General features: G+C 36.4%; 1 protein-coding gene across 1 annotated transcript in view; it reads right to left on the reverse strand.

The window, feature by feature from the left end:
- ACTL6A (actin like 6A) overlaps positions 1-18,282 on the reverse strand; it is a 34,428-nt gene that overhangs the window by 5,332 nt on the left and 10,814 nt on the right. Inside the window, exons 2-11 of the mRNA XM_019626089.1 lie at positions 14,159-14,235; positions 13,821-13,995; positions 10,596-10,696; positions 9,677-9,774; positions 4,326-4,420; positions 3,922-4,028; positions 3,735-3,824; positions 2,309-2,370; positions 1,890-2,004; positions 1,660-1,740 (exon numbers count right to left, since the gene is read on the reverse strand). Of these exons, the coding sequence (XP_019481634.1) occupies positions 1,660-1,740; positions 1,890-2,004; positions 2,309-2,370; positions 3,735-3,824; positions 3,922-4,028; positions 4,326-4,420; positions 9,677-9,774; positions 10,596-10,696; positions 13,821-13,995; positions 14,159-14,235 (1,001 nt within the window). The remainder of the gene's footprint in view (positions 1-1,659; positions 1,741-1,889; positions 2,005-2,308; positions 2,371-3,734; positions 3,825-3,921; positions 4,029-4,325; positions 4,421-9,676; positions 9,775-10,595; positions 10,697-13,820; positions 13,996-14,158; positions 14,236-18,282) is intronic.

Genomic DNA, 18,282 nt, shown 5'->3' on the forward strand with positions numbered 1-18,282 from the left:
TTCTGGAAAAAAAAAATCTCTAGGTGATTCTGCTATGTACTATAGTTTAAGAAACACTAAGTTAAAGCAATTACTCTAAACCCATCATAATTTTGGGTAGATAGATGCCAATATTTAATTAGAGGTATGTTTTGTAATGACTTCAGCTGAGGACGCTCATCTAAAAGTTCCGGTATTTAAAATTAGACAAGATTATATAATGATTGTGATGGACAAGGCATCCTCTGACAATATTCCTAGAAGATGACTGATACCTTTCTCTTTTGCATAGGTGTGCATCACAACCACACAGAGAGCTTTTTCAAAATCCACATGTGGAGGCCTCTCCAAATAAAAATAAATGCATACTTAGAAGGAGTATATTTACCTCAAATTGGCATGTATGCATCAGAAATAAATGTCAGCCTGCTTTTTTAGTGGTTAAATTCATGTTTTAAAAATTTATTCCAAAGGTATAAATCATCTCACATTTGAGACACTGGAGTACAGATGCATCTCCTCCGCAATCAACATGATTGAAAAGAAGAAATCTTGCTAAAAAGAGAAGTTGTCACTCTCTTAGAGTAAACGCACTTCAGTTCAACTGCCTTCCCCCAAAAGTGGCCTTGAGTTTACGCTTAAAAATTCCATACTTATACCCATATTGTCCTAGAAACCGCACATGCCTGCCAGTGGCTAGTTGAAATAAAGAACATTTTTCATAGCCACCCTAAAGTCCTTTTTGACAACATGGTTTTTTAATCCACCCTGTGCTATCAAACACTATGTTCTAAACCAGCGGTTCTCAACCTGTGGGTCGCGACCCCTTTGGGGGTCGAACAACCCTTTCACAGGGGTCGCCTAAGACCATCAGAAAACAAAAAGATATTTACATTACGATTCATAACAGTAGCAAAATTACAGTTATATAGAGTACCAACGAAAATAATTTTATGGTTGGGGGTCACCACAACATGAGGAACTGTATTAAGGGGTTGCGGCATTAGGAAGGTTGAGAACCACTGCTCTAAACAAAGGAATTAACTCAAAGAAAATAGAAGTATGTTGGCTACAAATTGAATCTAGGGTTTAAATATGACATAATCAATCTAATAATCAGTATGGTGTATAATATGGATTCAGTATTTAAATCTTGGAAAAGCACAGAAAATATGAAGGTAAAGAAGATCATCTAAACTACATTCCATGTAAGTTACATAATTTAAACCACACCTTCGTGAAAAACAAAAGGAAAAAGAAAACTACTATATACAAGAACAATCACCAATAATACATACTTTGATTTGTCACATTTTAGGAAATCTCTAGAACAGCACTGCCCAAAAGAACTTTCCATAATCATGGAAAAGTTCTCTGTATGCACTGTCATACAGCAGCTGCTGGCTATACTTATAAGGTGGCTACTGCAACTCAAGAACTTAACTTTACATTTGTACTGATTTTAATTTAAATGGCCACATGTGGCCAGCAGCCACCACACTGGACACCACAGCTCCAGAGTGTTGCATTTCTCCTTCTCTAGTACTTCATCTGTTGACATATTGTTATAAAATGGACTTCAAAGTCAACGGCCAAAGCTGCCAACTTAAATAATGATTTGGGGGCATTTCATTGCACTAGAAGATACCTTTACGCCATAAACAGGAGACTGGCACTTACTGGTCTGATATCAATATCGCACATTCCGACACTTGTAGTGACAACATGACTGACACCCAGCATTGTATTTCCTGATAATCCCTACAACAAATAAGATGAGTACTGTCACAGAAGAATTTCAAACAATAAAGCACAGATAAAAAAATTTAGTATTATTTAGGTTTTATAATTACACAAGATTATTACATGTACAGGAAAAACCAGGCTAATTATGAAATAAGCTTTTATACCTTCACATTGGAAGGGTCAAATAATCCTTCAGGAATCTTTAACCGTTCGGCTCCAAAATCACAGTTGTAGCCATTGGGGAATTCATAATGAACAGTTGGCATCTGTGCAGCTACTCTGAAAACATATTAAAACAAGACAAAAACAATCCTCTTCAAAATTATAAACTATTAAGGAATCAACTTGTAAAAAAGCAAAATGAAAATATCTTATTTTCTTTTACAACGTTATTCACTATTTCTTATCTTTTTACCTTTAGACCAGTTAAGTATATTCTATGATTCTTTTTTTAACTAAACAAATCAATTTCTTTCCTCATTTATGAAGTATACAGTTTTCTCAATGATTACTTGGATTCAGTATCAAAGGTTTTAATGAGCTATTAAATTATAAGTCTTGTAAACAAAATAAGAAAACATACTGTTCATCGTAAGTTGAATCTGATACTTGAAGTACTGAAGCTTGAAAATCCTGGATCACACACTATGGAGAAAAAAAAAAAGTTTAAGAAACAAGGTTATTGAGTTTTGTCTTTGTAATACATACTTTCGTAACATTATATATAAAATACTTTTCTTAAATGAAACTGGACCACGTTCCTGGATGAGTAAGTCATTCAAGGGTACAAATCTATCTAGCAAGGACTCTTGACAATCAAGAAATCCAATTCTGAACATCTCTATTAAAAGCTAAATGACAGAACACTTAAATCATATGAGTTATAGAACAATGATGCGATAAAAACAACTGGAACTCTTGTTTCACAGTCCTGCATAACAAACCTGGTTTCAAAACAGTTTTTACCTTAAAAATATGTACACTTAGAAGCAAGATTTCATTACCTGAATATACAGAGGGTACCAAAAAAAGTATCCACATTTTAAGAAAGGAAAAAACTGTATGAAAATTACGCTGATGGTAACCATTTTGAGCACCTCTTGTAATTGCACAAGTCAAAAGTGTCTTGATTTATCTTTTATCAGTATATATTATAATTTTAATAGTTTTTTTCCTTTCTTAAAATGTGTATAAACTTTTTTGGCACCCTCTGTATGTATGAATACACACACACACACACACACACACACACACACACACATTGCATTTTATGTAATTTTTAATGATTGCATATAGTATAAAACAATGTAAAATTTTGCTCTGAAATACATATGTCCTCTGGGCTACTAAGGAAAAATCTTTTCTAATATTTTGGCAATATCATTAATCATCTTCATAATTTTTACTTGTGAACACCCACAAAAAATCTTTATATTTAGGGTCAAAAAGCTCTCACATAGAATATATCCCTCACACAGTGAACTGTGACTTTCACATCCTTTTACTGTGAGAAATGAATGTACAAGCATATATCTGTGGTGTAGGAGGTTGCCTTACTAACTTATCCCCATGTCAGTAAGTCGTATGTTCAGAAATAGATTTTCAGTAAAGAGAGTCTCTTACTGGCTCCTAGCTATTAACAATAATACATATATTTTTTTTATATATATGGCTGACTGATGTTAGGAAATAGAATGTAAATAAGTCATACCAGCAGATCTTTATGGGCAAAAACTATTTTCTCCACCAAAAAATGTCCAGAATACCGTAATGCTTGTTTTTACCCCAAAACCAAAGTTCCTTCCAGGTCTCACCATAGTAATCCAAATGAATACACATTAGTGTTGACATATTTGTTTGGCAAGTATGAACCCCCCCTCCCCCCCAAAAAAAGCTATTAGTTTTGTTTGTAAAATATCATTAAAAATGTAAAGTTTGAAAATAGTGCTCATAGTGTATTCAAAGACCGACAGCCAAAAACTCTCATAAAGAGAATAAGGGTTACTTACGTTACACATATAATTGTGCCAAGACCTTGTAACCTGTGGCAACTTCTCTTTTCTTTTCCAGTTTGCTGGAGATCCTTCACGCACAGGTTCCTGAAGTACCAAGAGCAGGTGCTAGGTTAACAGGGTTCACAGCGTGAGGTGAAGAGGTGGGGAAAAATTCCAAAAGCAAAATTCAATCATCACTTACTTTTGATGCAATCATATAGGGAGGAATCAGTTCTATATTCATTTCTTGGAAGAGTTCTCTGCATTGCATCGTAATAAAGTCTCCAGCAAGAGGGGATTTCACAATACCTATGAACAAATTAAACAAGAGAGCACTGAATCCAAACTTCTTGGGACAGATTTCCTGTGGATTTATGAATATATTTTTCAAGTAGATATGTGAATCTATATATGAATAATATTTTTCAAGTAGAATTCACTGAACTATCCCTCAAACCATGCATAAAGCCACACATTAGTTTTAAGTACACATTATATTTTTAAGATTTTAAGATTTTTAAAAAACTCTTGAATAAAGACATTATTTGGAAATTGTTGTCACAACAGCTAACATTGTCTCCGTGCAGTCTGGTTAGATATAGTTACCTTGCTGAAGGACGTAGCCATCATGAACTGGAATTGCAGTGGTATGAGTGGCTCCACTGTCCAAGATGAGCCCAGTAGAGCGACCATTAGCAAATCTAGTTTAAAGCATTAAGGAAAAGGACCAGGCTCCTAAAAATAATGTTTATTGTAAAGGGAAGGTTTTATTAAGGCATTTGTAAACATGTACATTATGGCTTAAAATATGTTCAAGTAAATCTAGGGATGAAAATTGCTATCAGATAATGACTCTGGCTTAAAAACAAATGACAACAGGCAGGATGGACTTCCAGAGGGGTGGTGAGAGGAACTTAGGGAAACCTTTTTCCCCCGAGACAGACATCTGTTAAGTTGGTCAAAATTAGCACAATTACTCCAAGTCTCTGGAGATAAATCAAAGGGCTTACAGCAAATTGAGAAGCATTTAGTTCTACAGACACTTGGAAAGAACAGTGGGAGGCCATGGACTTTGAGCTAGGAACTAAAACCATCCTCACACAGGATTAAAGAAGTATCATTTCATCAGTGTGGCTGCTGAGGGGCAGTTCCCATTTCCCCCAACTCAATGGGAAGAGCCATTCCATGTGGATTCAATAGCCAATGAATATCAGCAGGACCCCTTTTCCACAGCTTGTGCAGCAAGCAAAACGTCCGTAGCACAGGAACATAGTAACCCACTGTTAGGAGTAGGACCATTCACTCAGTCATCAAATATTTACTGAGCATCTATGATGTGCCTAGTGATGAGTCTGATGTTTAATAAAGGAGGAAAGGAGGGAAGTCTGTCTGGCACTAGCAGTCCTTAAGCACAGAAGACACATAAAAGGGAACCAACTGTCTCTGCCCTGAAGGACATCCTGTTCAGTGAAGTAGAGATCAGTAAGTGAAGCTGTAAAAAGAACAGCTCAAGATGCCCTGGGTGGTATTAAAGAGAGCCACCTAACCAATCCCTGGGCAATCCAACTGTAAGTTGGGGAGGGGGATCTGGGAAAGAGCAGGAACTTGTGAGAAGGCCAGGAGGCAGGAGAGCACGGTGAGGTCAGGCAAGTGCAACTGATTCAGTACAGCCTGGAAGAAGAACAAAGAAAAGAATGTATGAAGGTGATTCTGACTTAAAATAGGCTAGCAACAAACAGATATTTAGAGCGGCCATGTGAAGAATTGACAGATAAGAAGAGGAAGGGCTGCAGTGATCCCAGAAACAGCTTGCACCTAATGCAGTGGCAGTGGATAGAGAAATAAACAGACTGGAGAGATGGCTGGGGAAAATATACATAGGTCTTGATAACTGATACATTTGAAGGGTTAAAGGGAAAGATTTCTGGTCTGGGCAACTGGGAATAAGATGACAGACAGAAGGAGATGGAATAAATTTGAGGGGGGAGAAGATAAATTCAGTTTTGGACATAATGAATTTTAAAGGGCTATATTACTCATCCACAAAAAAGAATGAAATCTTACCATTTGCAACAACATGAATGGACCTAGAGGGCATTATGCTTAGTGAAGTAAGTCAGATGAAAGACAAATACCCTACGATCTCAATTGCATGGGGAATCTAAAGAAGAAAATAAACAAAATAAACGAACAAACAAAACAGAAACAGACTCATACATACAGGGAACAAACTGATGGTTGCCAGAGGGGAGAGGGGTTGGGGAGCTGGGTGAAAAGGTAAAGGGATTAAGAAATATAAATTGGTAGTTACAAAATAGTCATGGGGATGTAAAGCATAGAGCCTATAGTCAGTAATGTTGCAACAACTATATACATACAGCGCCAGGTGGGTGCTGGACTGATGGGGGGGATCACTGCATAGGTTGTGTGCATGTCTGGCTGCTGTGCTGTGCATGTGAAACTGATATAAAGTAGTATTGAATGTCATGTGTAACTGAAAAAAATAAATTAAAAAAAAATAACATGTATATATCAATATAACTAACAGAAAAAGTTCTGGTAGGCAGCTGAGCCGGGAGCTCACAAGCAAGATCTGGGATACAGATACGGATTTGGAATTTGTGACTGTGTAACTGGTATCCGAAGCCAAGGAAATGGATAAGTTAAGCCAGAAAGATCATGTCAAGAGAGATGAAAGGCTAAGGGCAAAAAAACAAGGAATGGGTAGGGATGATCAGAGGGAAAAGGTCTGAGAACACAGGGCCAGAAAGATAAGTTGGTGATTTATGTTTGCTATTACTGGTACTCTACTGACCTCTTGTCAGCTATACACACAAACACTAATTTTATCTCTATTTGTACCAAGTCATACAGTACTACCTGTCTAGCAGCATAAAGCTTTACAAACCCTCCTATAGATGGCAATTACAAAACCTGGACACATTATTTAAAATTACTATTTTAATTTAATATGCTGGAAAGTGTTCAAAAGCAGTCAAAATTCAGCCAAAATTTATTCTGGTAGAACTGCGACTGGAAGGGGTAAGAACGGCAAGTTTGTAGCATCCTTGCCTGAAAGGGCTTCCCAGCTCCATGGCTGTGGCTTAGCAAATCGGTGGTGGAAATTTGCAACTTTACCACCTTCAGTGAACAGAGAAAGGAGTTCAAGGCTAGAAGAAAAGCTGGACTTTAAAGGCAGAAAACGTGGAAGCTACAAAAACACAGAAGGGGTGAGACCTAAATTCTGGATATAAAATCTACCCAAATCTCTGGCCAGCCACTAAACTGTTCAAGTGCAGGACTTTAGAGGGCCCAACAAAAATACATGAGAGAACAGGGTAATCCACTTTTGAAAACCAGAGCTGCACCCATGAATTCCGCATGTTACCTTTATAACTAAATGCATTCTCCAAAAGTGTGTAACTTAGAAGCACAAAACTGAAGCCTTCCTTACTAGCTCACTTACAGTGTCAAGAGGACAGAGCCGAGGGCGGCCCGATGTGAGAACCCAGCTCTATCATCATCAATGAAATCAGATAAATCAACGCTACTCTTCTCACTAATATTTTTGTTTTGGAAAATACAGCTATCTTTTTCATAAAAATGTTATTTGTATTAACATTAATAGTTCTATATTTGTTACTTTACAATGAACTAATAGATAAATGTTAAATTCTTAGTTTAAATCTCTCAAACAGTAAAATTGATAAATATAACTCATAAACAAAAGCTCTCTGGAGTTTTCAGTAATTTTTAAAAGTGTAAAGGAGTCCTGAGGCTATAGTGTTTGAGAAGTCAAAACAGTTTTTAGAATAATGCTAAGGTGTTATTTGTCTTTTTCACTGTCATTCTCTCATGAGTGTATAGGGGTTGTCCAGGTCATGTGTGATACACAGTAGACTGAATACAAATGCCAGATATAATGCTCCAACTTCCACTATTAAATCGGACATTAAATTGATTTGAAAAAAGTAAAATGATTTCATTCTTGTCATTAATTTTGTTTGGTTTTGGAAAAGTTATTTTTCATTAAAATATTTTATAAATATTAAAATATAACAAACTTATTATTAATTTACTTAAAATAATACTAAGCAAATATAATTTTTAAGTTTGTGTTTTAATTTCTTATGTTAAATACTGCCAGACACAACCCACATAAATAAAAGTCCCGGGTATAAAAATTTGACAACTGCTGAGCTAGAGGAACATAGTAAAAAGACACCAGTCAGCAAAAATCAAGAACTGTGGGAAATTCTACAGGACAATCTCCTTCTCTCAACAAATAAATTATGTACAAGAGGAAAAAGGGGGTGGGGAGCAGGAATAGAATCTATACGTTAAAAGAAAACTGAGAGACATTGTATTTTGAACAAATGCCATGTATGACCCGTATTGTTTGGTCTTCATTCAATTATACTAAGCTTAAAATTATACTAAGATTAAAAGAAAAGAAAGTGTGGCTTATCTTGTGTTTTTAGAGCGACATGGTAAAATATTTTATAAGTATATGCTAAAGTTTCTATGGATAAAATTATACAATGTCTGAGATTTACTTCAAAATCATTCTGAGAGAGTGTATGCGTGGGATTATAACTAATATAAGTTAGCCATGTGTTGAAAATTATTGTACCTGGCTGATGAGCACATGGAAGTTCAATATAATATTCAATATTCTTTTCTGTTAGAAATTTTCTATAATAAAACATTAAACAATAAAACAATGCCCAATTTGGTTTTCATATTCTTTGTAAGGAAGCAGCCAAAGAAATTGCCATTTTCAAATTGTGGACTTGGACCAATTTGCTTATGTTGACTCCATTTCCTTACAGGGTTATTATGAAAATTAAATGAGATAACACATGAGTCAGCTAGTACTCTCCATCCTCTACTTAAAAACCTGCAATGGTTCCCTAGAGTCTAAAGTTCAAATTTTTATATGTAACATGTAGGGCCTCTACAATCAGAACTAAACCTATTTTTCCAAGTCCTTCTTGAGTCTAACATAAATATTCAACTATAAACTAAGTCACTGAACAAATGCTCATACTTTCTACCTCCACACTTTTGCTGAAGTCATCTCCAAGACAACAGCACTATAGACAAATGTTACCACAGTGATTCTCACGTGTACACACACACACACACACACACACACACACACACACACACACACACACACACACAATTTACTTGATTACAGCAATCCAGGGAGGTACAAAGAATAAATAAGTAAAAGTGAAGCTCAAATTTTATGCACCTAATCCAACATCAAAGTTTGTAAATACTGCAACTTGAACTCTAAATATAGGGCTCTTTCTCCCAAATCAGACAACTAAATTCTATCTTCCTTATAAATGTTTGTAAGGCTACTATGTTACTCCACTGAACTGCCACAATTGCTGTACAAAACATTCAAATCAAACATGTATTTCTCTGACTTTTGCCAATGGTATTTTGAAGTACTACTTAAATGTTATTTAGCTTTTAACAAGAACATTACATTACAAATTCTTGGAGATTAGGACATATTTCCTTATCTGCCCCTTAATCTGCTTGCTATAAGTATATGATGATTAAACCTTAACTGAATTTACTGCCAATTTCTACTTTTCTATGGTGTTGAAGGGAAGGAAGGAAATAGCAATCTCTGAACTTATTTAAGCCAACAGGCTTAAACACTGCCCTCTACGCACTTTCCCCTTCTAAAAACAACATGTGAAAACAAACCTTGTTAACAAGCAGGATTTCAGTGTTTCTTTCCTATTACCCTCTCATATCTTCTGGCACATCAGTACCAGTAAGAAATACTAAGAGATAGTTAAAAAGAAGGGGGAAAAACACCGCAAACTTCTGAACAAGCAAGAACTGGCTCATGTCTGCCTGTCGGGGCATCATCTCCAGTAGCATCACACTGATTTCTAGAGAAAAGCTGAGCATTACTCTTTCAAGGATACGCTGTCAAAACCGCAGTTTTGCAAAGGAAGAATGCAGGGATGTTGTAGTGTTCAAACATTAACTCTGTCAGTTTCTCTCTCTTTGCTCTAGTGTTCCACTTGAGAAGAGGGAAAAAGAAATGCAAGTTATTTAGTGTCTAAAAACCAAAATGTTGACTTAGTTCAAGATTCATTATAGTACTTAACAATGACATGGAACATTAGAAACAGAATAAAATACCATGCCAAATAATCTTCATAATAACATCTTTATAATATTTAATTCATTTCTATTTATTTGTAAATACTTCATAAATTAAATATAAATTAAAATTTGGTTAAGTAAATTGTCTGCCACTATGAATTCTAGAAATTACAGATTTTTCAATTAAAGGAAGTACGATTCTTATAAAGTATTACCAAATCTTAAGAGTGATCTGTAATCAAAATACTAAGTATGACTTTTAAACCACCAAATTCTCCCACTCATAAAAGAAACAAGAGGTTAGAAACAGTTAACAGAATATTGATAATTTATGTATTTCACACGAGACTGCAATCTAGCAATTTCCAGCCCTAGTTCAACATTTGACTTCTCTCCTGAAAACCTGAGAACATAAAAGCAGATATACACTGCCCTTGAGGCATAAGGGGCAATTCAAAAACCAAAATGGGAAGGAACCCAAGGAAATCAAATGTTAAATAAATCCCTGGAAAAAAATAAACACCAAAACCCATTAAGGTGCTCTAGTATTGTTCTTTAAATATTTTATTTATTGAAATAATAAAAGTTTTAATTCTTTAAAGATTAATCCTCCTTTCCCTAATTTTCAAAATTAAAAATATAAATTTTTAATTTTTTAATGCTTCTTTAAAGAAGAAAACATTTTTCAATGAGTGGGGGAAAAAAACAGAAACAAAAATAAAGTCTTGGTCTCACCGGTGCTTCTGACATGAGAACAGGGTGCAGGCTGGGTTCTGATTTGACATGCATTTTGTAGGTATGATCCAAAATGGCCTGGAAACTCTCCCAGTCTTCAACTAGAATATAAAATGAATACCTTGAAAACAATGCCTAGCTGAAGATGAATACATCATCTTTTGAGAGACTGTTTCTATGATTAAGCATTAAATACTTTAATATACAGAACCTACTTATGTAAAAATCTATTTTATAACATAGTACTTTATATAGACATCATCATGTCTTCTGGATATAGAACCTCTTTTGGTTCCTCCAGGCGCAACAGTGTCACAACCCCAAGACCTGTCCCAAATGTAAATAATGTACCTAGTAAACCTAAAATACCAAGAACATATTATTCAATAAGTACTTTAGAGGCCCAGTATGATATCAGAATGGTAAAACAATTGTGAGCTAGATCTGATGAAGTCAAAAACCATACAATCTATTTGAAAAATAAAATTAAAGACAAAATATTCAGATAATACAATAATATATCTTCAATTTGCCTTCCACCTGAACATTCCATTAAAACTGTTTGCATAGGCCACTAACTGACCTTCTAACAGGCAAATCCAGAGAGTACTTCACATTTGAAACTTCACTTGACCTCTCGAAATTATCTGAAACTACTGACTACCCAAGAGCTTACAAACTTTTTCTGCCCCAGTCCAAAGAAGAAATGTCATTACTTGTACAACATACTTCCACAGGCCTAGCAACTTTTTTTTGGTCAATGGACTTTGTTAGTAGCACTAACTTCTTTCTCCCCTTCTTTTTTTTTAAAAGATTTTTATTGGGGAATTGAGGGAGGGGAACAGTGCTGGGGGATTGGGGAAGGGGAACAGACAAGTTACTGTCGTTTTGTTCTTCAGTCTAGTTGTGGAGGACGTTGCTTCACTGGCCCAAGTTGGCACCATCATTGCGCTCTTCCCGGGTGAGGCAGATCAGTCGCCGGCTTCTGGACGGCCGCTCACTGCGGCTGCTGGCCGCTCACACTGGCTGCTGGCTACACATGGTAGCCCATGGCAACCCACTGCCACAGGGGCTGCAGCCTCTGCTGTCGCCGGCGACTCATGGCTGCCCAGCTCCAGGTTGAGCTGTTGTTCAGCATCTTAGCTGTGGAGGGCAGTGTCACTGGCCCTCATATGTGGGATCCGAACCGGGGCCCTCTGGCGTCCCAAGCCAGTTCTTAACCATCGAGCGACTCAGCCGGCCCCTTTCTCCCCTTCTTAGTAGAATTTTCAATGTCACCATTGAAGACAATGAGAGTCACTGGACTCCTATGCTTCCAGGACATTTTCTTTTCTTGGCCTTCTCCTGAATTTTCTCCTCCATCCCTAAATTTTCCTTTGCATTCACCTTCATCAGAACCTTTTCTTCCCTATTGATTATTTGGTTATTATTATTCTCTATTCCTTTTCACAAGGAACCCCATCCTCAACCCTATTCTCATATTTCAAATTCTTTCTGGGTAACATAACTCCCTATCTTAAAATTTTTTCACCTGCTTACTAGATCAGCACCTATGTTCAAAAATTTTGAACTCAGTAACAAATTCATTTACTTGCTGTGCAGAAAAGAGTTAACATAGCAGGACTGAGAGAGGCCTGCTTCCAAGGTTGACCCTTGGCTGGCACCTGAGAACTTGACTGGTAAACAATTCCCTACACTGACATAAAACTTTCCCTAAATAATAAGAGTAGCTCACTGTGCTTAAACCGTTTGTACAATGTGGCTTATGAGGAACACCTTTCCCTATGGAAGTCTGGGATTTTGGTATATGCTAAGCACAGGGTACCTACATAACCAGCCCCCAGTGAAAACCTTGGGTACTGAATCTCTAGTGAGCTCCCCTAGTAGACAACACATGTGGTCTTACAACTCAACGCTCGAGCAATTAAGTGCATCCTGTATGATCCACTGTGAGGAGACTTGGGAGCTGTGCACTGGTTCCTCTGGACTTCACTCCATTCCCCTTTCTTCCATTGCTGATTTTGTTTTGTATTATTTCGGTAATAATCTTGGCCATGAGTACAAATATATGCTGCGTTCTGTCAGTCCTTCTAGTGAATAACCGAACCTGAGAGTGATCTTGGGTAGTAGCAATACAGTTGCCTTGTAAGACCATAAAACTTGCTTCTTCACCTTGTGTTCCTACCTCAATGCATGGTGCCCTCTATTTAGTCACCCCAATAAAAAATCTAGGAAACTTATATGGTGATGGAAGGAGAACTGATTCTGGGGTGGTGAACACATAATGCAATATATACATGATGTATTATAGAATTGTACACTTGAAACCTATGTAGTCTTGTTGACCATTATCACCTCAATAAATTTTAATTAAAAAAAACTAGGAAACTTTCTCAGCTCTTCTCTGCTTTACACCCCTTCAATCACTTAAGTACCATCTGTCTCCCAGATATCTCTGAAAGCCACCTCAGAATTTCTGCCATCAGTGTTGTAATTTAAATCCTCTTCATTTTTCAACTGGATTCTAACCTTCCTAAGAGACTTTCCTGTCTCTAGTATCTCCCTCCAGTCTAGCCTGCATATTGCTGTTAGAATAGACTTTCCAGCTGGCAAGGATGAGCATTTCATGTCTTTGTTTAAACTCCTTTGGGGTTACCATCCAGTTGCCAGCTTAATACACCCCTGGCATGGTTTACAAGCTCTTTTGTGATTGTTCTTCACCTACTTTTCCTGCAACTGGCCCTAAGGCACCCAGTGTTACATCCATATTTAATTGATGACATTTCTAAACATGTGACTTTCTTCCACAACTCCATCTCTTCACACGTACTGGTTGCTCTGCTTTACTCAGTCTTATCAGTCAGGCAAATTCTTATTCATTGATCAAGACTTAGTAACTCCTTTGTGAAAACCATCACTGACCCATAAAGGATAGAGTTAAATACCCCTCCTCTCTAATCCCACTACTTACAGACATAGCTATATAACAGCATTTATCCCACACATTTATATAAATACATCTAGCTCCCCTACCTATGAGTTTCTTGAGGAAAAGGACAGTCTTTTACGCATCTTTGTATTCTCAGTGCCTGGAACGTCAGTTTGTGGAATAAAAACAAACAAAAAATGCCTGATGTTCAACTTATAAAAAGCTGTTGCTTTGTATCTAAAATGCATCATGCATACTCTGTATTTATAATCAAGTCCATAGAAAACACATCTTACCCATCCCATTTTTGAGTGGTGAGATGGCCTCCATGTTCTCCCTCGGAACACGCAGGGCATTAGTATCTATGTAATAGGTGGGACCACCTTGTTTGCCTTTATCGCCATCTATTTCCATCAATGTGCTGCCATCATCTCTTTCTACCACCACACCAATAGCTGTGGGGAAATCTACCTGCAAGAGTCAAAAACATGTATACAAGTTTTACCTGCTTTTATCAGGAGTCATTTTTCCCCTAGCTAATGTCTTTTATCATATATGAGTCAGAATTTCTGTATGATTTTAATTCTACATGAATGGCCCTCATATATCCAATTAGCTCTAACATTACACTTACCTTGGGACAGTCCTCACCAGCATAACCAGCTCTCACAGTATAGGATCCAATGTCAAAAACAAGGGCTCCAACTTCATCTGAAAAGAAGAGAGGATAATTAACATTAACAACTTACAAGTACCATATGAAAATTCAAAGAGTACTTATACTTAACATGCTCAAAATGAGAACATATGTGAAAGCTCTACAAAGTTTAAAACAGGCGTTACATTCATATTATTACTACCTTGAACCTAGTTTTAATTTAAACACACACTAAAGATTCATTTAATTAAAATACAGTTTCATATGTGGTATATCAGTATATCAGAAAAGAAATGGCACACTAAAATTGGATAATTTGAGGGGAGTTAACTTATTAAAAGGACTATTTACAAAGACATAGGAACAGTATAGAAACAACAGAAAAGACAGTATGGTATCCTAGGACTAACAATAACAGAGAGCTGTCGCCACCCTTAGAATTGAAGAAATGGAGAAGGAACTTCTTCTAGAACCCAGAGAGAGTTGTGTTGGGAGGGCTACCTGACAGGAGCTATGGCCTTCAGTTGAGGGATGCAGTCACCCTTGGCTGACCCTGAGGGGAAGGAGCCAGACTAAAAAATATGCCAACCTGTCTCCTCTCCCCATGGACTAGGGTGATCTCATGACTTCTCATCCAAACTGGGCTACTTCTGAATGTGAAAAGGGGTCCCTATTATTAACTGTACCAAGACAAGGGGCACAAAGCAGGAAGTATGGTTATCCTACCATTTGCAAAACCAGGGGTCAAGAAAGCCCACTGATGCAGTCTAGAAAGGTTAACCTTCAAGGGCACAGAGAAGGTAGAAATGAGTGGAAAATGGATCTGGAGGGGCAAAGGGAAGAAATCCAGTACACTCAGGTACCATTTATCTTACGTTAAGGGAAATTATATTCCACGCAATTAGGGAAGAAACTGAGCAAAACCCCAAGAAAAATATGGACCCTGAAGAATAAGAGTTTAAGGTGTTATTATACAGAGCAAGTAAAAATCATTTAAATGAAGTATGAAAGTGTGCACATTTCAAAGATTTTTAGGAGATAAAATTTAACACTGAGGGAGAAAGCTGGTAATTTTTTTTCACATTCAAATTCAGAGAAAATCCTCTAATTATACTTTAAAATTACTTCACCTAAAATGGCACACCTCCTAAAACAAAGCACTTTGGTTTTCTAGCACTGATTTTTCAAAGTAGAATTTTTTCAATCATTAAAAATAATAAAGAAATACTATTTATCACCATTAAAGTGGCAAAAATTAATCAGTCTCTTAAGACCAAGTGCTGTCAAACAGGTAGGGAAAGAGGCGATTTTATACACCTGCTAGCAAAAGCTGTAAATTGGTGCAACCTCTACGGGCAATTTAGTTGTATCTACTAAACTTGAAAACGTCCATCCACAGAAATTACACATATCTCGTGTAAAGAAATTCTCTCACATGTATTACAAAAAGACATCTACCATAATGTTCACTAGCTATGTGACCTTGGGCGATTTACTAATCTCTCTGCCTCAGTCTCCTCAAATGTAAAATGTGCATAATGATACTTCCTATCTCACAGGATGCTATAATGATAAAATGTGTTAAATGCTTTAATGTATGTAAGCACTTAGAACAGAACCTGGAACATAATAAGCACAATAAGTGGTAGCTGCTATGATAATTATTATTGTCACACTGCATGCCATGGAAAAAGGTAGAAATAATCTAATGGTCTCTCTCACTGTAGGGAAACACATAAACTACAGTTTATTAATACAGTGAAATACTATATACCTCTTAAAATGAGTGGTCTAGATCTACAAAGGGTGCCAAAAAAATGCATGGACGTCTTAAGAAAGGAAAAAAACTGTATTAAAATTGTAATACTCAATATTTACCGATAACAAAAGATGAATACAAGCCATGTGTATACATTTTTTGGCACCCACCCCCCCCCATACGCCTATGTATCAAAATGGATAAATCTCAAAAGAAGGATCAGATTAAAAAGCTAGTACAAATTATATATGTATGTACATACATTATGATACTATTTAATTTACTATAGACACATACACACTTAGTAAAAGTTTAAAAATATGCATGGAGTCTGGGAATGTTACATACCAACTTCAGTTCAGTGGTTATCTCTACAAGGGGGAGAGAGGGACTCCATATCAATAACATTTTATTTCTTAAACTATCTGAGGCAAATATAGCAAAATATTGGGTTGTTGGAAAAGTCATGACGTATTTTTCTGTTTTTTGTTGCAAAAATGCATCATGACTTTTCCGACAACCCAATAGCATATCTATTTAATCTAAGTAGTGAGTATTGAAGTATCCCACTCAAACTTACATATATTTTTTATTATTTAGTACGTTTGAACTATTTTAATTTTTAAAATAAAATTTAAAATAAAGAAAAATCAACTGTTACACTACAAATATTCACAGGTGCTAAATGGTGTCTACAGATTAATGACCTCATTTTTATTTAAATAAAATGAAGAGCCACCTATTTTTATTTCTAATTTAAAAGTTTCTGCATTTGTTACATTTCCCAAAGTAATTAACCCTTCTCTATACAATTCTCTGGTCTGAATTATTTTGTCTGAAAATAGTAGTCCTTAAAAGTAGACCACTACATTTGTTTTCATCATAGCATGTAAACTCAAGTAAAAATAGTAAGTAAAATATACCAATGAACATGAATTAGTAAACTTTACCACTTTGATTAACCAGAAAGCCAGGTAAAGAAATACCCTAACTAAATAAATAAATTGGCTGTTTAACCAAAAATTTCAACTCCTGTCCTCAAAAATCAATCCTTTGCCCTGCACCAGGTCTCTTAACCTGTTCTGTGTCATGGACCAAATGATCTGGGCATAATTGTTTCCCCCTAAAATTCATGTGTTGAAATCTTAACTCCTAGTAACTTAGAATGGAATTGTATTTGGAGATAAGGTCTTTACAGTGTGATTAAATTAAAATGATGTTATTAGGGTGAGCTCTAATCTAATATGACTGGTGTCCATCCTTACCTAAAGAGGGAATGTGGACACAGATGTGTACAGAGGGAAGACTATGTGAAGACACGGGGAGATGATGATCATTTAAGCCAAGGAAAAAGGCCTCTGAAGAAAACAACCCTGCAGACAGCTTGACCTCAGATTTCTAGCCTCCAAGACTGTAAGAAAATTAATTTCTGTTGTTTAAACAACTCAGTGTATGGTACTTTGTTACGGCAGCCCCAGCAAACTAATAAAGACAGCTTCAGAAACTTATGAATCCCTGCTTAGAATGTTTTTAAATAGATGCTAAAAAAGAAACAACGGTAATAAAACATAGTTCTACCCATGGACTCCTTGGGGAGGACAGGGACCACATGTTAGAACCTTCCCCTAATTTATCCTCCTTAGGTAATCTGCTCCACTCCTACAGCCTCAATTTCTACCTAAATACTAATAATTCCAATCTCAAATCTCTCTCTCAAGCCCTCAACTTTATTTAAATCTGTATCTTGAACTTCTTATTTACATCAACATCAATTCTACCTGATGTCCCATAGGTACCTCAAATTCAACATATCTGGAGCACAGTTTTCTTTTCCCCATCCTGCCTAACCTAATCTCAGCACTGCTTATCACAGTGATCCCAATCATCATAGGCAAATACCTCTGAAGTTTTTCAGAATCATGGACACCTTCATATTTCTTACACCTCATCGATTTCTGCCAAATATTTCTGTTAAAGATTTCCCAAATCCCTTCATTTTTAATACCATTGTTGCTGTCTTATCCCAATAGGGTACTGCTACAATTCCCTACAGGTGTTATGCTTGTATCTCTTCACCTTCTCCATCGTCCTCTTAAACACCTGCACTGTGATCTTTCAAAACTGTAATTTTGAACATAAGTCTTGCAATGAAAACAAATGGAAGAATCATTCAGTAGTTTCTCATTATCATTCTAACCAGCTGATATTTAAGACCTAGCAAAATCTGGCAGCAGCCTCACTTCCCGCCTCATACACTAGCATAACTGAATAATACGCAGTCACTAAACACGCCATGTACTCTCACTCAGCTAACCTGTGCGTATGCTGTCCCTGTCCACTC

Source organism: Hipposideros armiger, unplaced genomic scaffold, assembly GCF_001890085.2.
Source record: "Hipposideros armiger isolate ML-2016 unplaced genomic scaffold, ASM189008v1 scaffold_656, whole genome shotgun sequence".
Lineage (NCBI taxonomy): Eukaryota > Metazoa > Chordata > Mammalia > Chiroptera > Hipposideridae > Hipposideros > Hipposideros armiger.